The sequence below is a fragment of the Chionomys nivalis genome, chromosome 14, assembly GCF_950005125.1.
Source record: "Chionomys nivalis chromosome 14, mChiNiv1.1, whole genome shotgun sequence".
Taxonomy (NCBI): Eukaryota; Metazoa; Chordata; class Mammalia; order Rodentia; family Cricetidae; genus Chionomys; species Chionomys nivalis.
The window spans coordinates 13,251,322-13,272,332 of record NC_080099.1 but is presented as its reverse complement, the minus strand read 5'-3'; the positions used below and the strand labels follow the sequence as shown (position 1 = coordinate 13,272,332).

At 41.8% G+C, this 21,011-nt stretch overlaps 1 protein-coding gene across 2 annotated transcripts in view; it reads right to left on the bottom strand.

The window, feature by feature from the left end:
* Positions 1 to 4,826: 4,826 nt before the first annotated feature.
* Me2 (malic enzyme 2) overlaps positions 4,827 to 21,011 on the bottom strand; it is a 43,436-nt gene continuing 27,251 nt past the window's right edge. The window contains exons 12-16 of one of the 2 annotated variants that reach the window (XM_057789170.1): positions 19,970 to 20,112; positions 14,703 to 14,805; positions 10,133 to 10,203; positions 9,259 to 9,357; positions 4,827 to 6,987 (exon numbers count right to left, since the gene is read on the bottom strand). In XM_057789170.1, coding sequence (XP_057645153.1) covers positions 6,820 to 6,987; positions 9,259 to 9,357; positions 10,133 to 10,203; positions 14,703 to 14,805; positions 19,970 to 20,112 — 584 coding nt within the window. In that variant the 3' untranslated portion in view covers positions 4,827 to 6,819. The remainder of the gene's footprint in view (positions 6,988 to 9,258; positions 9,358 to 10,132; positions 10,204 to 14,702; positions 14,806 to 19,969; positions 20,113 to 21,011) is intronic. The other variant, XM_057789171.1, reaches the window with a different exon arrangement.

The window sequence follows — 21,011 nt, the reverse complement described above, 5'->3', positions numbered from 1 at the left end:
ACAGCTAGTCTCAACACATCTGCCAAGAATCAGACTTGACCATCCTGACTAGGAGTGCCGGGTAGGGGTGGGGTGGGGGGGATTGATCGTTTTTTGTTTTTTATGGTCTCAGAAATCAATGCCTGTGTTTTATCTCGTACAGACAAGGTTACAAAGTGCTTCTGTTTTTACCTGGTTCCATCCTGACCAGCGTGGCCTTGTCTAGGGTTGATGTTCTGTGTAATGATTTCTATGCAACAGAACACAAGCCTAGATGAGTTGTTAGCAGTGAGAATAATGGCAGGAGAGCCCCTGGGTGCCCTCTTCTGGTCCTTCTCTGTGAGATGGACGCCAGGCATCTGCAGAGCACGAAGATGCAGGAGGATGTCAGAGACTGGAGAGAACGGGTGCCAGAAATTCACTGGACAGGGACACGCCAGACAACAGGAAGTACTTCTTGAAGTTGGTGATTTTGACCAACTGACAGCGATAGGTTCTGTAGTCACGCTTTGGTGCGCTGGCCCTTGAGAGTTCGGCTTAAAGAGGACTGAGGTTCCATCAGACTGTGATGGGGGGGTCTGAGTCTTGCCTTTGCCATCTCAGATACTTGACACCACTGTGCCTCACATTTTGCATCTGTAATAGGGAAATTGTTAGTATCGACATCCCCTAAGTGTTCTGTAAGTCTAAGTGAGTTATTTTGCCAGACACCTAGAACAGTGCTGAATAGGATGAACACTCAGTGGGTGATGCCTATTACAGTACACACCTGCTCATCATCACATCCGCAGTCTCTTCTGAAAATGTTGGCATGGGGTTCGGTTCCCTTTTACCATTGCAATTTGGCTAAATGGGAAGGTACAAAGAGCAGGACACAGAACATGAGAAAATAAAGGGCAAAGACGAGGAACCTAAGTAATGTTCTATATGTGAGTTTAAATCTAACAATGCCCAAGGGGTCAAGCATTTGGGAAGAGGGGGAGGAGTGGAGGGACTCACAATAATACCAAGTTTTAAATGTATCCTGTGCTCTTTAAAAACAAGGTACCCAGTTGTGTAGCTCGGGTTACTTGTGGGACTCCCAGCAGCTGGAGCAGGGGCTGTCCCCAATGCTCTGGCTGGCTTCTGGGAATCTATTCCACATACTGGGTTGCCCATCCAGCTATAAACAATGGGAGGAGCTTAGTCCTACAACTCGATAGGCCATGGTTTGCTGATACCCATGGGAAGCCTGAACAGAAACAGGGAGAGGTGGTGGGGGCAATGTGTGTGAGGGAATGGGAGGAGAGGAGGGAGGGGAAACTGCAGTTAGAATATAAAAGAAATGAATAAATTTAATTAATAAAAAGGTCACCAGCCATTTTTATGCATAAGAAAAATTTTATAAGAAAATATAAGAACACATCTCATTACAAGTAATAATATGTCACAAAAAGGGAAAAATAGTTCACATAATTATCGAGTTTTTATATCAGTCTCAGGACTGTGTATGATACACTCTCCACAGAGCATCCCCTTGGTCTTCCCGCCGGGGAATTACCACAAGCCTTAGCCCATTATTTTACCGTAACACCATGGTGAAAAAGGCTAAGTGATGATGTGCAATGTGTGGTTTCTCCCAGTCAGCGACGGATAGTACTGAAGGGGACGCAACATCACACTTTACTTCCTGCTGATCTTAAAGAGTATCAGGCAAAGTACAATAAAAACACTGGGTCGAAATGCTGTCAGATGTTGAGCAAATATGGTTTTCCAGAAATCCCTTCCTCCACACGGATCCCTCCTTTATGAAAGCTGAGTGTGAGCACATGATACAGCAGGCGTCACAGAGCATACGTTTCAGGTGCACACTGATAGGAATAGATTTGCAGAGTGAATGACAGGTGCTACTGACTCTGGTTTGCAGCTGATGGGTCTATGAGTATTACCAAATCAAGGGCTGCCAGTGAACTAGCGATGGAGAATCTTTTGTGTAACTCATCAAATTCAAAGCAAAACAAAATTTAAAAACCTTAATATACTCAGGAAAGGGAAGATAATGTTTCTTCAGGCATGCACGGGGGCGGCTCAGTCACAAGTTTAAGGTTTGACTAGGCTACAATGGCTCAGCCCCTAGAACAAATAAAAACGGAAATAAAAAAGTCAAGTGAAAGCAGACAAAGGTCTTGAAAACAGAGGGATATAGAAACATGTCTCCAAGTCTAAGACTAAATAGGGTATGGAATGTAGGAATAATGTCTAAAGCAGCAAAACTGCACATACATTTTTAATTGAAGAAAAAAAGAGTTCAGTTATTGGGGGAAATATCACTTAGCCAAAGATACACTTACTTGACATATGTGCTAGCCCGGGCCTTCTTGGAAACATAGAATATAAAATTAAACATGCATGCAACAAAAATCAACTACATATGCCATTTTCTTTTCTCTCTGAAGGACACAATTTTAAGAAATTGCTTTAAAACCTAAGCACTACTTTAAGTCCCAGGAAAGATTTGAGAGTTCCACAAGGCATGTCCTCCTTTGGACTATCTGAATGCCTTGAAATTTGAAAGGAAAAACAAAAACCCATCCACTGTCTTTCTTCTACGCCATATTAAGATATCTGACTTCAGATGGGGTGGTTTTCTATAGCTGAATTATCTTGAATATTTAGTGCATCTCCTCGTTAGCTCATCTTTATAGGTTTTGGCTTTTGAGGCAGGGTCTCGTGGAACCCAGGCTGGTCTTGACATCCAGTTGTTGTTGTTGAAGCTGGCCCTTTAAGCGCGGGGATTAGAGACTCGCAGCACACCTGGCTAGTGAGTCTCATTTTAACGTCACGGACAAAGTGCAAGTCATATTGGTTGCTAACAAACACATCCCATGTGTGCAGTCAGCAACTGGAGTACATCTTGAGTGGGAATGGGTTGCTGCTGCTGTTCCCCGCAGGACTTCTCTGGGAATGCGACCCCAGTAGGGTGTTCTATTTGGATTGATGTTCTCAAGTATGGCATATGCTCTCCAGGGTTGATTCTGTTTAGACGAACTGCAGAACACAATAAAGCCCCAAACACAAAGCTACAGAGACATCTGTACTTCCCCTAAAGGCAAGGCTACCATCCCCCGTAGGTGCAATGATGAATCCTCTGCTCTGAACTCCTGAACACATCAGTCCGAATCCATCAGTAACTTTGTAAAACCTAGCCGGGCGGTGGTGGCACACGCCTTTAATCCCAGCACTCGGGAGGCAGAGGCAGGCGCATCTCTGTGAGTTCGAGGCCAGCCTGGTCTACAAGAGCTAGTTCCAAGACAGGTTCTAAAGCTACAGAGAAACCCTGTCTCGAAAAAACAAAACAAAACAAACAAACAAACAAAATTCTTTGTAAAACCTCTTCTCCAGAAGCCTGTAACTTAGAGAAAAGTCAGTCCTTCGACAAGAGAATAAAGAAAACTGCCCAAGTAACCACTGGACAGTTGCTGTTCCACAGATACAAACTGGCCACTAGATTTTATGAGCTTAATAAAGTATTCTAGATTATATGTTTACAGAACAAATTATACCTAAAGTTTCCTTATTAACTTAAAAAATATCCTGTACCAAATAAATAAAGTTAGATGAAGGCTATTCTGTTTAAGAATTTCAGTTGACTCTTTTCAGATATATGAAGCACACAGTGTCTGGGCACTAAAGCGCGTGCAACACACAGTACTCAGACGCAAAACCACCCAGCCAGTTCTCTGGACCAACAGCATGGGCACCACCAGTGAGATCATTAGAAACATGAGATCTCAACAGCCAAAGAGTAAGACAAAACAAAACAAAAACCCCAAACCAAAAACCATGAGTCTGTTTTGTGTTAGACGATGAGTCCTAGGCCTGGGGACTGCCCTGGAGTGTGTTGACACACCGGTGACACCCACTGCTTGTTTCTGTTGTCCAGGAAGAAGCAGGTAAGGAGGTGGAATCTGGGAGAATCTGGGGGAGGAGAAATAAGATCAAAATATGTTGTATGGAAACTAATTTAATAAAAAATAAGTTGAAAAAAGAAATGCAAGGTTGTGAATGCCACCCCGAAACAGCACCAGCAGCAACAGCGGCAGGGGGTCAACCATCCTAAGGATCCTGATGCCCCACAGTGAGGTGGTGACTGTGAGAACCCTGGGGTGCAGCTGACAAGACACCTGCTAGGGCTCCCTCCCTCGGAGGTCACTGTGAGGGCGGGGGGGGGGGGACCGTCTCCACTGAAAAGAGTCCCATTGGTTCTAAGGCAAACTTGTAGTTTAGAAGCCACCCTTGGAAAATGGGTTTAATGCGACCCTTAGAATTTAATATTTATGCATCAGTTTCCCTCACCAAGTTACTTTAATTCACAATGGAAAGAGAGAAAACAGGGAACCATGTTATCACTCTTCCAAGCAATTACCTTCTTGCTTGGCAAAATTCCCCATGGAAGGCCCAAATACTTCTTCCTCCTCAATTTGAGGTCATCATGGCCTCCTATTCTTAGATAAAAACATCTAAATTAACATCCAATAATTGATTTTTATAAGCAGGCTGTATTTCATTTTGCCATTTCCTTAAAAATGGTTGCTGTAGCCCAGCGGTGGTGACACACACCTTTAATCCCAGAACTCAGGAGGCAGAGGCAGGCAGATCTCTGAGTTTGAGGTCAGCCTGGTCTACAGAGTGAGTTTCAGGACAGGCTCCAAAGCTCCAGACAAACCCTGTCTCGAAAAACAAACAAACAAACAAAAACAAAAAAACAAAATAAAAAAGGCTGCTGTGAATTGTACTAAACACTTAATAAGCTACATCTTAGTTAAGACTACTTTAATTCAAACTAAGCAAAAAACTGGCAATTTTTATACTTGTAATATTAAAATTAAGATTTCACATACATGTTAACAAAACATAAAACCTCTTAATTTTTGTTACATTTATTTATGGTGTGTATGTGTGTTAGACGACAATTTCTGGAAGTTGGCTCTTTCCACCATATGAGTCCTGGAACTATATTTAAATGTCAAGGCTTGGAGACAAGGGCCTTAACAACCACAGGATCATCTTGCTTTCACTTTGTGGGCTCATTTCTGCAAACCAGAAGATAGATACTATGCCGTCCAGTCTGGCTTTGAACTTGAGGTCCTCCTGCCTCAGTGCTGGATCCAGGGTTGTATAAGCTTTCATCTTCAAAGGCATCAAACTATGCCGTATTTTGCTAAACATTCTTCTGACTATGCATATGTTAAATTAGCCACCATATCTAACCATACTTAAAATGCCAAAGCCATTTCAAGTCTGTTTCTTTTTGGGGTGGTCCTGTGGACTGACCCCAAGGTCTGGTATACACTAAGCAGTCTTGGTATCCGAATTTTAAATCAATTTCTTTAAGTGAAGCTGAAAAGATCCTTTTCACCGACAGAGAGCATAAAGTATGTCCTGTGATATGTAATTATGAACTGCTTTGTACTGCTACCATTGCAGGGTGAGCATCCTTAAGTTCTGGTCCTGAGCAGGGCATGGTGGTTTGTAACTATGATCTCAGCAGCTAGAAGCAAGCCAGGGACACACAGTGAGTTCCAGGCCACCTTGCTACAGTCTCATAACAAAAACGAGCTTTGTCCCTCAAAGCATCTAGACAGGCAAACATCACCGCCACACTACTACTTCTCAAAATACTTCAGAGAGGTCCTTCAGCATCCCCGATATGTGACCTGTGAACACTGATGTCTTTACATAGCGTTTGCTATCTTCCTGGGATAAAAGCAGTATTTTCCGCCAGGTGGAGTGGTGCACACCTTTAATCCTAGCACTCTGCAGGTGGATCTCTGTGAGTTCTAGGCCAGCCTGGTCTAGAGTTAGTTCTAGGACAGCCAGGGCTACACAATGAGACCCTGCCTCGAGAAAACAAAAGGCATTTCCTGGTCTAATTCTACTTTATTTATATCCACTGAGTTTGGAAACCTATTATTCATTCTCAGCAGAGAAAGATGTCACTACCAATACTCACAGGAATGAGTCACAGGAGAATCCCAAATGACTACAAAGAACATGGCAGAAAGAAAAAAGGTATAGGTTGTATGTAGTCAAGTCCTTCAGATACGATTTCCAAGTCACATGACATAAGCTGCTAGTCGGTGACACTCCCTCAAGTAGACGTGAAGACAATGAAACTGTTTTCAGCATCAACAAACCTAGGTTTCTGTTTGATCAATAAGATAATGTAACTGAAACAATTAAATGTAAGCTATTACTTTTATTAAATAAGTAGTATTTATTTTTGTACAGTGTTGCAAGTGACTCTTCAGCTTGTCTAAAGGCAGCACTGGCTCCTCCCCCTCGTCTATAATGTTAGTTAGCCTTGATTTAGTTCCAGAAAATTCGGGAGTTTGCTTCTTATTTCCCCAGATCTGTATACTACAAATGGATTTCAGAGCACAAAAGTAAAATGAAGTACATATAAAAGAAAGTTCTAAGTACTGACAAGTTTTCTTTGGAATTAGGTAAATTTTGGCTTCTTCTCAATACTCTGTACCCAGATCCACAGCCCTGGAAGAGCTGAGTGGAGGTGGAGGATACATTCATGTAACAGCAAGATGACCGTGGCCAGCTCCAACAAGGGCACAATGGCGACAACCGTCAGGACTGACGCGGTCTCAGTACTGGACTGTGGGCACTGGTGGGCATTAGCAGTATAGTCAACACGTGTGTCCCCAAGGAGAGAGATTCACAGAAAGAGATGCCAAGCAAGTGGTGTGGAGGAATAAAGCACAGGCGACACCGCAACTCTGAGAAGATTATCTTTTTGTCTAAAAATAGTGGTTCTCTGAAGCATGGAATGTCTTAATGGGGCAGTTTCTATTCGGACATCTGAGGAGGCTTCAGTGAAGACTCCGGCCAATCGTACACGTCCGGGAGCAGGGAAACATAATCACTCCGCCATATTCTTTCTTTAATGTACTTGGCCTTGTCCTCAGGCTCTGGATATCGGAAAGCCATTTTGTTAGCATACAGGTATTCTGCAACCTGGAAAATAAATAGCATTACCGCTTAGGCTCTGAATGTTAACCTATCAGAGAAATAAATAGCATTAGAACACACAGACACAAATACAGAAAAATGGCACTTTTCTTTTCCCAAAATATAAAATAATATTACTTTGATCTGTTTCAAATTATTTTAAAACTAAGTTTGAAATATATAATAAAAATTATCTGTCATCTCAAGATAACTCATATGTTCTGATCACTTTTTTTTAAAAAAAAGAGATTTATTTATTTATTATGTATTTATTTATTTATTTATTTATTATGTATACAACATTCTGCCTCCATGTATGCCTGCAGGCCAAAAGAGGGTGACAGATCTCATTACAGATGGTTGTGAGCCACCATGTGGTTGCTGGGAATTGAACTTAGGACCTCTGGAAGAGTAGCCAGCGCTCTTAACCACTGAGCCATCTCTCCAGCCCTCTGGTCACCTTTCTTTATGTAGAAAAGAATTATGATTATTTTTTTAAATTCAATACGCGAATAGAAGTCTAGGTGGTTAATCTCCATGCAGGTGATGTTCCAGTCACCATTCCCACAGCCCTGCTGAAAGGCTGTGTTGTTTAGGTGACTCTACCTCCTAATCAGAACGGCCTCAAAGAGCAATCACAACCTTAAATACGTATGTGCCAAAAAAGAATTGAACTGACAAAGCAGACACACCCTGCACAGCTGCATCAGCTACTGTCCTCAAGCATGTGAGGCCGCCTCCATCTTCAGTGGCTGTCTGCTGCCTTCGAGTGAATCCCGACCCCCACCACGTTCCGACTCCACCTTCAGTGGCTGTCTGCTGCCTTCAGAGAGAATCCTGACCCCCACCATGCTTTTCTGCAAATCTCTGTGGTGCAAGTCGCCCTGCTTTAGCTTCCTGTTCTTGGTTTTGGACAGTTCCTCCTTCCTATACCACATGAGATATTGATGGGATACACAGGGTCAATGCTAATCACAATCTTCAGACCGGGAGCATCAGCATCGTAGGTGAACTTGGAAATGCAAATCCTGGGCTCCACCCCAAATCTATAAAGCCTCGTATGACCACAGCCTGGTCCTACAGCCTGGACTCTGTCAACAAGCGTTTTCCCATTCAAGACATGCTGTTCAGTCCAATAAGCCGGTTCCTTGTAAACTCTAAATTTCTATCTTGTATTTTTAATGCCGTTCTCTTAAAGGGACAAAAATGTTCACTTTTGATTAAAACGTAAAACTGTGCAAAAAAAAAATCCTAACAATAGTTGAATAAAGGCCCATCCACTGAGATAACAATATAAGACCACAAAGAAACAAAGAAATTCTGGGGTTCAGTAGTTAGGAGAACTTCAGTTCCCAGCACCCATACAGTGACTCGTGACTGCCCGTAATTTCAGTTCTAGGACATCTGATACCCTTCTTCTGGCCTTCTTGGGCACCACGATCATGTGGTACATTTAATATACACATAGACAATACACCCATACCCATAAAAGTAACTTAAAAAACAAAGAAAGAAAGAAAGAAAGAAAGAAAGAAAGAAAGAAAGAAAGAAAGAAAGAAAGAAAGAAAAGAAAAAGAAAAACTCCCATCAACAGGGGACAAGACTCTTGAAGGGAAGGCGGGACGCTGTCTCAGGCTAACAAACGGGCAGCTAAAGCCTTAAGGGAAAGTGGGACGGTTTCTAGAGTGCAGGGAACAGCGTGCAGGGTGCTGCCAAAGGGAACGTAAGCTTATGCTTTACCCTGAGCTACAAGGCCTGGGCAGAGGAGTTCACACTGGCATTTCCCACATCCTGCTGACAAAATGACTAAAAGTCAGTCTTTAGATAAGAGCCCCAGCTGGTCATGCACAGACGCAGGGGTTACTGGTGGCAAACTGGGGAACACGCAATAGCCCTGACCTGATACAGAACTCTCCCGCCACTGGGATATAAGGAGATGGTCAGGGGTTACAGGCTCCTGTGGCTACAAAGCCATGCATATTTTCCTGATTTTTTTCTCTTAAAAAGGAAAGTCAACAACCTCTGAAGTGGCAGCAGATTCCCTTCCTTCCCAGGGCTGCAACCAGCCTGGGCTCAGTCTTACAGTAACTCATAGCGGTCTCCTTCACTGTCATACTGGACACAGCAGATGAGGCTACAACACCTCTTCTTAAACAAAAACATCAGAACACGGATCACATAAAATTTCCTTCTAAATATTAGGAACTTATACACTTGTATGACTTGGACAAGAAAATGTAGTTTTGTAAGTTTATGTAAGATGGACAGATGACTTACTTTAATAGCAATGTTAACAGAAACTTCCTGGATGTTAGCAAGTGATGGGTACAACCTCCCTTGGGCTAACTCTGCATCGGTCAACTGACTTGTCAGTGCCTGAAAGAAAAACCAGTATTATATTTTTGTTTAAACAGAAGAATCTAGTAAAATGAAAAAAACATTGGAAAACCAAAATATTATAGACAACAGAATTTTTATTTCTCGCAAGATTATACTAAACCAATGTAGAAATTAAAACTGCTCATCACAGCTGCGTATGGTGGGACACACTAATCTCAACACCCAGAGGCAGAAGTAAGTGACCTGTGAGTTGGAGGCCAGCCTTGTCTACACTGTGAGTTCTAGGCTAGCCAGGACTACACGGTGAGAGCCTGTCTTAAAAATTAAAGTCAAAAAGCCCCATTCAAACACAACAGAACCGAAACAACTCTCTTCACCACTAAGGAATCAATAAATAACCAGACCTAAAGACTTCATGGTATACTCTGCTTCTGCACACAAAGCTGCACGCAGTAACAGCTAGGCAGAAAAGATGCCAGCACGAGCATTAACGCGAGGTCTTCAGAATTCCCGCTCGAATGTGGTGCTCCATGAAGAATGCGGAAGGAGTTACATTTTGTCTCTGCTGTCACAGCATCACCTTCAGATGCCAGACCACATGAGACACAGGCACAAGTATTATAAATATGAGCTGATTCACAGCTATGATCAGACATTTGAACAGTTATGATTTTAACAAGTAAACATAATACAAAAGTAATGGATTGCTAACTTCCTTTTCATCCATAAGGATATTTAATCCACTCTGGTTCTAAGATCCATTCACCTCTATAACCCATACTTTATACATCAGCAATATTTAAAACATTACCTTTGCAGCTTCCAAGAAAACACTGTCACTGATGTGCCGGGTCTGACAGAGAATAACAGCTAAGGCCACACCTAGAATATACATTAAATAGTTGATTTAATAAGGTCACTTTTCAAATTATGAAGGGTTCAATTCCTAAACTGAGAAAAATAAACAGTAATAAACTCCCACCGAAACAGTCCAAGAGAAAGCAAAACCAAACTAAAATGGAAGTAAATGATCTTTGCTAATGTCTACTTCTTATTCGTTAACAAAATCACCTTAGAATTAAGTGGCCTTCTCAATTTTTTTACCCTTTATCAACATAGCAAATACTTCCAGGTTTGAGTCAGGGCCTACCTCAAATCCTAGTGCCAAAAAATGAGAGCAAGCAAAAGAGAGGCAGGGAAGCAGACACACGGGGGAGGAGGGCCGGGGGACTGGGCAGACAAGCCCAGAAGAAACACCAATGTCACACAAAACTGCGCACTCTCTAACCTTTAAGGAAGGCAGCAAACGACAAGGCAGGCCCAGGCCACCTCGGCCCTGACTCCACAGGAGCAGCTGCTGCCAGCTCCTTCAGCCAATCACCTCACTATTCCTGGGCTTTAAAAACAGGCTTTCAGAGAGCCGTGATTCCTCCTGACCAAACACAAGCATCCTGCCCTCTCCTATTTCCAGGCTTCTCTCTCTGGGTCTGGTCTACACTCGCAGTCTACACTGTGATTTTATAAGTGTCGCTCAGTACCGGTCGAGTTCATGTCATACTGGAGCTACTTCCTCTTGGTATAAATTTCCCTTTCCCCAAGTTTACCGTTCTGTTTGTCCCGTTACTGTGATCTTTAGTAATTAACATTATTTCACCTTGGACCTCTTAATTGTCTGATCTTGTATTCTAGCATCCCATTTATTTTCTGCACAAATCTTCGCAGCAGCCCTCTTAGCGCAGCTGATTCTTCACCCCATCATTTAAGGGCTGTGTTTCTTTGAGTTCATTTACAAAACCCCCTTTCCTAGTCTTTTGTTACTCTTTCTTTGAGCAGGACAGATTTTCCCCCAGTTGTTCTGAGAAACAACTGATGGGAAATACATTTTTGTTGTTGTTGTTGAAACTCCACATTACTGAATATGTTTACCTATTTCCACTCCTCTGGGCTCGGTTTGAAAACAGCACAGCATCTCCTGGCTTCCAGCTTTGGCCCAGGGTCTGTCTGTTTGGGCACTGTCTTTTCATCTCTGGAAGCATGGAGATCTTTGATTTTGATTTTGTAACTGTGTCTTAGGTATGTTTCCAAACCCACTGTGTCTGGCACTCATTGGTGAGCCCCTCTGAGGCCACACCTTTCCACTTGGAGAAATGTTTGTCTTTGATGCCACACTCCCCGCCCCTACCCTGGGGGCTTTTTTCCTTTCGTTCTGAAATTTCTATTTTCTGAACTCATACCTCTAGAGATGACACCTAACTTTATTCTTTATTTGCTATCTCCTGTTCCAAATTAATTTTAAACTGGCTCCCTCAACTGTTTTTTATTATAATCTTTCTGCTACCAACTTATTTTCAAGAATTTGTTGTTTTCTAATTTGAAATTCTATCTTGTTTTGAAATAAGTCTCTCTATGAGGATATTTATAGTTCTTTCAATAAGTCTCTCTATGAGGATATTTATAGTTCTTTCAAAACTTTCCCCACAGACCTGTTTTCTTCCAAGATGTCCGTTTTTGTTTAAACACTGCTTTGGTCTCTTATGACAGCAATCATTTTTTAAAAATTTTTTTTACGAGAGACTTTTCTTAGATAACTCTGGAAGAGCAGCCGGTGCTCTTAACTGCTGAGCCATCTCTAGGCCCCAAAGTTGAACGCCCTTCTCTCCCCCTTCCCTCTGTTAGAGGTCCAGCTCACTGTAATGTAGACATTTAAGCGTCTGAGGCTAAAGCTAGTGCTTTGTCTTGTATTTGTCTTGCTCAGTCTATGATTCCTTTTTCCCCACTACTTTTGCGTGTTTTGGTTCTGTTCTTTAACTGCTGCATTTTATCCCCCACTATTTCCTGTCTGGAAATGGCAAGTTTCCTAGTATCCTGGTGACCACCCTCAAATTCACAGCATGTGTTCTCGCCACAAGTTTCCATTAGTTTAAAATTTATCTTCCTGACAGACAAGGGAAATCCCTTCCCACAGGTCAGGTCTATTTAACTGAAAAAGCATCGTTGTCCACTGTGTCTCAACACATTTTCTGGAATACTGCGTCCCTGTCCTGTTGTCTGTCTGCCTGTCCACAGCAGGCTTTGTTCTCCTTCTTCTTCCTATATCTCTGAGCTCCTGGGACAGTTCCCCATTGGTCTAAGGAACACGACTTTCTGTCCTTTCATTTCATACGAATAAGCAGGCAGTGAGTTCTCTGTACCACTGTGATGTCTCCATTTTGCCCTAATTCTTGTGAGAAACTGTCACCGTGTAATGAATTCTAGGCTAGCAAGTATTTCCAACAAGCAACAAGAAGAGATCACTCCTCTCCTCCTGGCCCTCGGCGATAATGAGAAATCAGATGTTGCTCCCACAGCTGCGCCAGCTGTGTCACGATTTCTCTTTCTTGGGCCTTTCCGACCCCTTACAGTGAGGGTCTTAGATATGGATGTCTTGTCTACCCCACGGAGGCTTTCCGGAGCTGCGCTGGAAGGCATCCTTGGCCATGCAGCCTGAAATGCTGCTTCTGCTTCATTCCATTCTCACTGTCTTCCAGGGTTTAATAACGACAAAGGCCTAGTCCTTACTTTTCCATATTTTCCCTTTTGCCTGCTTCATTTATAGTTTCTTCTGCGGTGCCCTCCAGTTATTTGCTTTGGTCTAATCTTCATTCATCCATTAGATTATTACTGTCACTCAATTCGAGAAGTGAATGATTTTGACTAAATTCGGAAGCTTTGCCTTTATTGCTATAAAGTAACATGCATGTTTGTGTTTAGCACTTGTCTCCCTGTGGGCCCGAACATGTCACCTTGTCCTGTGGCATCTGCTGGTGTTTCAGGTATTTGCACAGGTCTCTTTTTTCCTTCCGAACAAGAGCTGCGTTTGTACATTTCCTTAGAAAAACAATTTGAGGACTGATGTGTTTCCAGAGACATCTGTTTGCTTCTGCCAGGCACTGACAGTGCAGAGCAAAGGCTGAAGTCTTCTAGGCCACCCACGGTAATAAACCACAGTCGACTCCCAGGGGCGGTCCTGTATGTAGGGTTTCATCCCAGTGTGGGTGGCCATTCAGTAGGGGAGGAGTCATACCTGGACAAGATGTCATTATTGTCCTTTCTCTAGTGTTGGGGGATATCTGATCACACTGTAAACCCGAAGTCTAAACTTGTGTTAATTAAATATTAACCTTGGGTCAGAAGGCTGCATTATCAATAGTTGACAGGAAGTAATCACAGAGCATCAGAGACACACAGGAAGTAACAGGGAAGGATTTGGAGTGGTGCAGCCTTTTCCTGTGCACAGGTCTTCTGGATATTCCACAAGGACAGGGGGTTACTTAGTTGATACTCAGCCTCTCTGAGCTCCCAGGTTTTCACTACAGCTTTGAATCTCTAATTTATTTATAAATAGAACGATAGAGATTTAGTAACAGCTACCTTTAACGGCAGTGACAGAGCTGGAGCTTAGGACAGAATTCCCGCCAGGCTGCAGTCACAGAAGCAGGCTGCTAACTGCGGAGTTGTAATTGCTGAAGATATAACAACACTCAAGGACAAGCACAACTTACCCCTTGGTTGTTTATTTCCTGATCAGGAAGGGTTTCTAGTGCTAAGGGGGCTACGAATTCTGGCCACCTCACCAAGCTCTCTTCTCTTTAATCTTGACCCAGAATCTCACATCTTATCTATCAGTCAATACATTATTGGCTTCTGATCTTGGAAGGCTGTCTACTTACTATCTTTATCTGTCTTTTCTTAAAGACTTATTTTTATTTTATGTGTGCGGTATTGCTGATGGCTTGCAGAGGAAGTTCACATCTACAGAGGGTTTAGGAGAACCACGCTAAAGAGAAACACTTGATTGTATCCACCAGAAAAAGGACAAACCCAACAATCAGAGTGTGCTGAAAGTACCAACAGAGCTGAACACAGCAACCTCTGCTCCTCTGTGCTTTCCTGACACATGTACTACATCATCTCTGTCATAAAGTCTAACTGGAGGAATCACAGAAAACAGAGCAAGTTAGAATTAGTGAATTCCTTGTTTCCCGGTAAATATATTTCTGTGAATACTATTGGTTATGTTAATCTTAAATTCTAAAGAATTCCATGAAAATGTTCATCATCATCATCATCATCATCATCATCATCATGATTATCATTTCGAGTGTCTGGACATTTTGCCTGCATGTATGTCTCGGCACCACTTTCAAGCAATGCTGGCAGAAGTCGGGTAAGGCCATCAGAAGCCCGGAGCTGGAGCTGCAGATAGCCTTGAGCTTCTATATGGGTGCTGGGAACCGAACTAGGGTTCTCTGAAAAAGCAGTCAGTACTATTAGCCAGCTCCCTGAAATTTGTTTTATGAAATTAACGATGTATCTATAACAACAGTCATGAGAGCATTTACCTGGGAAAATATACGCGTTGTTTCCTTGGCCCGGGGTGAAGACTCGTCCATCCTGGAGCCGCACTGGCTCAAACGGGCTGCCACTGGCAAACAAACACCTGCCCTGTTAAGATGAAATAATCTCAATTTTTCTGGCCACTTGTTCAGGCAAATTCATGGAAGATTAAGTCTTACAGTGAAGTTAGACTACTAAATTACCTGGAAACAAGAAATCATTTACTACATAATATAATCCTTTAACCTAAATTCTTTAATTAGAACGAGACTTGTTTTGTACATAGCATATAGGCAAATAAAGTCAAAAATATTCATTTAACTCTTTAAACCCTAACACTCTACTTCCTTTATAAAATTAAAACTGGTAATAAACAGCATCTCAGAGAATAAAGACTGAAGTGCTCCTCATAATGAAGTGGGAAACAGCAGAATTTGCTACCACTCGCGGCCCATCAGTTCAGTTAGCTCTGAGCTTGGTGCCCTATGCACCACTCAGTTTGTTTACCTTTCCCTGAAAACCCGGTTTGCTTGTTACCATCTTCCACTCATTGATCAAAAGAACAAACAAGCAAAGCAGAAATGAAGGATTTGCCATTTTCAAGACTTTGTAAAGAGTGTGTATAAAATTTGTAGTAATTAAACTTGAATCCAAATTTTAATAAATCTAAATCCATTGTTTTTTCTATTATGGCATGATACCCCCCTCCAAATTTATAATGTAGGCGAATGATATAACCGCGCTACTGTAAGAGAACAAACTTGCATGCTGCCTCGTTAAGGAAAAGTAAGCCTCCACCTTCTCTTTCTTTATCTGATGTTAGTACCATGTCTATAGAAGACAAGTGATGCTAGTGGAACTCTCTGCATCTCCAAGATAAACCAGATGTTCATATGATTGAAAGGGGCTATACATTTAATTCACAAAAATTGTTTACAGTATTATTCCCTTTGTCCCACCAAAATCAAAGAGCAAAAGCCGCACAATAGCACTCAAACAGGGCAACCTATCTTGGAATGTTCAAGAACAGTCAAGGTTATCATGTTTAAACACCCAGCTAGGTTAGATTAAAGCACGATCCACAGAAAACTGAAATAGTATTCAACAGCTGTCTCCATCTCTAGAGTGGTAGGATTATAGGCACATATCACAACCCCTGGCTAAGGCAATACTGGGGATCTAATCAGCGGTTTCATGCATGTTAGGTAAGCACTGTACCAATGGGGCTATGCTCCCAAGCCCTAATACTAAGTCTTTATAGTAAATGTTGGTCAATATGAAGGGCTATGTTATATTGTTTTACTTTAGTGACACAATTTCAAAATGGTATAAATTCAAAATTTCATTACATGATACAAAGTTTAAGTGTGAGAGCAAGCTCACAGGTAAGCATCTCAGATGTTCAATTTCATATGCTAAGTAATTTCCACTTATTCACAGTTACAGACGCTCCTCATTCACAGCATAACATGATCAGATTTCATGACAGCCGCGGTCCAGTTTTAACTAGCTATTAAAGCATGAAGACACCGTTCAGACGAGGCAGATGAGAAGGTGACTAGCGCTGGCAGGCAGCCCAGACAACACTGAAGCCCCATCTGCACGGAAAAGAAGGATTCTTCTCTCTGAGCTGCAGAGGGCGTTAGAGCAAAAGTCTTTCTCCCCTAAGAGGAGGAGCATTAAAAACTTAAGAGGCAAATACGAAACTTAACACCACTGTTTTGTTTGACAATGAAAAAGAATTTACATAAGCTACGACTCATTCTTTTCCCAGAAGAGAATGTCAAGTTTTTTCACATGTGTGTGGTGGTGCTTGTTTACATGCTAAGGTAAACGGGCGATGTGTGAAACTTTGTTCTCCCCTTCCACACAGGACATGCGAACTGAGTTCGAAACACTAGTCTTGGTGGTAAGTGCCTTTACCTGCTAAGCCATCTCCCTGACCTAAAATCTGCATCTTAAAACTGACTGATTATAGTTTATCAAACTATTCTCGTTGGAGAATTTTGGTCCTTTCCAAAAATGTGTATTAAGTTTAATAATATTATTCAAAGATAAAATTCTCAAATTTTATTAATTTGGTACTTTGTAAAACATTATATATATGTACGTGTACACAACACACACACATATATATAATGTTGTATATTTCTTTATTTTGAAAATGTAAGAGCTAATGATATATTAGATCTGAGCCTAATATTCATTGTGTAAGAATGGCTTAATTTGGGGAACAACAGTCATCAATTTTACTCAAAACTGATAGATAAGATAAGCAAACAGGCTAACAATAGTACTATAGTTTGGTAAAAGATTAAGGAGAATAATTTCTTTAAAAATTTAAAATTTTATGTGTATAGGTGTTTTGCCTGCATGTATGTCTGTGTACCATGTGCATGCCTGGTGCTTGTGGAGGACAGAAAAGGGAGACCATTAAAACAAAAAACAAAAAACCCCTCTATACATTGATTTGTGACTGATTTGAAAAGAAAGGATTCAATCAGGCTTAAAATCATTCTAAATACTAGAAACTGATGTCACAAGAACTATTTATTTTTATTTCTTCTAACCAAGTAATGACGCCAGCAGAAGGAGCTGGGAGGACAACCACTGGAACAGCGAGAAGAAGAAATGCTAAGTCCATCTGCAATGAAACTAAGTCCAAACAACTCTGTAACTTCTGCTTTGTCAGTGATATTCCAGGTCATCCCACGGTCATGTCCCCTCTGGTTACAGTAGAGTGACAGCTAAGAAGAACGTCTTATAGAGTTTTAAAAGAAGCAGAGTAACCACAGCCATCAGTGTGTGGGAGGAAGAAGGCTCCCAGCATTCACAGCTTCGCCTTCAAGGTGACTGCTGAACTCAACAGCAGAGCTGTGGCTGAGCTCCTGAGCAGCTCTGGGGACAATGCACCACATCAGTGGGCACAAAGACAAAGGCTCTAAGCAAACACCTCAGGGCCCAGGAAGGAGTGAGGTAGGGATGGAGACCTAGACCTGACTGTGATTAGCCAATGATTACCATCACGAAGCCCAACCTAACAGCCACTAGAGGAGAGTTAAAGGTGCCCCAAACCTCAAGTGACTGTCACAGCCTGTCATCCACGCTACCCAGCATCAGACACACAAGCAGTTAAGCTCACAAGAGAATTAAAAACTAGTTACCAAGGGGGAGAAGGGCTAATAAAAATGAATTTATAGAAAGGGAGATTTTGTTACAATCAGAAACTTTAACTATAATTTACAAATTCAAGAAATTAAATGCAAAGACAGAAACTTCATCAGTTAGATGTGGCTGTACAGTCCTGTAATCCAGGCACTGGGATATTAAGTTTCAAGCCTGAGCTACATAAGCCAGAACTTGCTTTAAAAATAACAAAAAGAAACAAAAATCACAAAGGGAGAAGATATTCAGTAGAAAGCTGAAAGATGCCAGAGGATAAAGTAAGTATTAAGATGACTACTGAGGGCCAGTGAGACGGCCCTGACCACTTGAGACTGGATGATCCCCAGGACCCGCATGATACTGGAAACTGACCACCAAGCTGTCCTCTGACCAACACATACGATGTGGCATGTGTGTGTCCACATATATAAACACAAATAATTATGTTTTTAAATTTTTGAGATGGCACAGTACTATTTATAATATGGAACATTTATTTGTTTACTCGAGGGGTGTGCTAGCCCCTGCCTGGGCTCACATAGAGAGGTCAGAGGACCACTTGTGGGAGTCAGTTCTCTTTTTCCACTTGTGGTCTGAACACCAAACTCAGGAGGTCAGGGCCAGTAGCAAAGCCTTCACCTACTGAGCCATCTTAACCAGCACCCCTGTATCATTATTTTTTAAAGATTCTACTTCCAACAGATATGCTGCTTACAATTGATATTTAAGATCTTTAAAATCATCTGGGGAGATATCAAAGAAACAAAATCACCAGTGAGTTATTAACAATGAGAATGATAAAGACGTATTACAGTCTTTATTCTTAAGTATATAACCAAGCCAGGTAGTGGTGGTACAAGCCTTTAATCTCAGCACTTAGGAGGGAGAAGCGGGTGGTTTCTATGAGTTTAAGGCCAGCCTGGTCTACAGCAAAAATTCCACAATAGCCAAGGCAACATAGAAAAGCCTTTCTTGAAAAACACCACCACCACCACCACCACCACCAAAAAACCCAAAAAACAAATGAAAAACCAAACTGTTACCTAACAATTATATTCATGAACAGTCATATACTGAAGAAATTAAGTAAGAATTCGGCATATCAAGGCACAGAAAACTATAAAGTGCACTCCTAGGACCGAGGAATACAGCATAGTGGTAGCTTGCTGACCTAAATATACACATCCGCAAGGCTATAGGTTCGTAAGACAGGACAAAAAGAAAAACAAAACAAAACAAAAGCTCTACTTCCTTGGTCACGTTGATCTACAAGAATCGAAGAAGTGATTACACAGTGGAGATTAAAACACCATCCCACAGAACACTAGGGGGAAGCCCACTACATAAATGCATATATACACACACACCATACATGCACACACATACACATCATACATGCACACATACATACATACACACACACACACACACACATACATACATACATACGTTGTAACTGACACACAGTAAAACAACAGTGCCAAAGGCCCCAAAGTACAGACTCACTGTCAGTCTGGGTGAAAGGAAGAAAACCCAGTCCAGACAGCCATGAGTTTACAGAAAAGTAAAAGCCAGCCCCAGTAAAAAAGAAAACCATACCCTGGGGTCCATGTTCAAACCCAGAGCAATGATGTCAAAAAACAATTCAGAAAATAACAAAATAAAAACAGAAAAAACCTGTTTTTAAAGCACTGAGATGCAGCAACTACCAACTGTTAATTCCATGTAGGGTGAAGATACCCTTCAAAAGTTCTTCTGGGAGGAGGAGCATGATCCCAGATAAAAGCAGACAGGCAGGAAGATGGCTATAAGGCAAAAAACTTTAAATGAACACAAATCAAAATGGATAGTTTCTATATAAAAAGAATAAAGAAAAAAATCAAGAAAAAAGCAGCATATTTGGTTTCAGAATATTCAGAAGTACAAGACACACAGCAGGTGGGCGAGTGAGTGGTAGGTGGGGTTATGATGTCACTGCTCTCAGAACTGATGTCAGACTTGGTGACCCACTGCAACTGCCCTTAAATACTGATGAACCACACGTGTACAAAGGTATAACAAGCTAATGAAACACATACGCAACTTGTGTGCTTTTCATTGATAATACCTCTGTGAGTGTATATGCTTCTTCAGCTGTGCACTCAGCCTGTGCTGTAGGATTACTTAATGCAAATATTATAGGCCTTTCATTGATAGAGGCCATGGCCCTGATTACGCCAGGAGTAAAAAGACGGCCAGCACCTGCCACTCCTGCAATAAAGAAAGGAAAAGAGCCATCAGCACAGACATAGCAAAGCGGTCCTTGCTAAGTTTCTATAGCACATTTACCGTAACAAAACCGCAGGTGTCAGTACAGAGATAGATTCTGTATGATGAAAATACTATGGGAACAGTTTCAGATAGGAAAAAACAACGAAATGCTGGCTGAAATTTTCACTTAAATATTTATTCTTTGGCATTCATAGTGAGCTCCAGGAAAAACTGTTAAACGTATGACTGTGTGCTCCATTCTGACAGCACAGGAGACAGTGCTGTGAGAGTCTACTCCACCGAGGGCCCAGAAACAGACCGTCGGAGGTCAGACAGTAGCTGCCTGGGCCTGGGGAAATGCCATGGCATTCAGTGGGCATAGTTTCAGCTTCAGGGGTCCTGACCCACAGGTTGAGAACCACTGCTCTAAAGAGAAACAATGAGTGGATACATTCTGGCTTCCATATTGGGTTTTGAGAGAAGTTAAGTAGAGAACCTTTTAAGATTTCTTCTCAATCTAAAAAATAATGAGGGTTCTTATTAATAAAAAAGCACAGACATACTTTTCCGAGCACAGGAACTCGTTGTGAAGGTTTTACCTTTCAACATTAAACAGAATTCCTAAATGAAAACTAATAAAATACAGGATTGTGAACTTCAATCTACAGCTATACAGGGAACAGCCTGTGTCTGTGCTGAGGACCCCGGGCCGTGTCAGCACAGAGTCAGCTACATGGGCCTCACAAAACACCTGCAAAGTTTCATTTTGTTGTCAATGAAATGTCCACTTTGCACTGGATTTTCCTGGTACAGGCTGTGAAATGACCTTGGCCTTTTAAGGCTGCGTTCACAGTCAGCAACAACTCTGAAAGTAAAACACTGTAAAGGGCCAGGCCTGC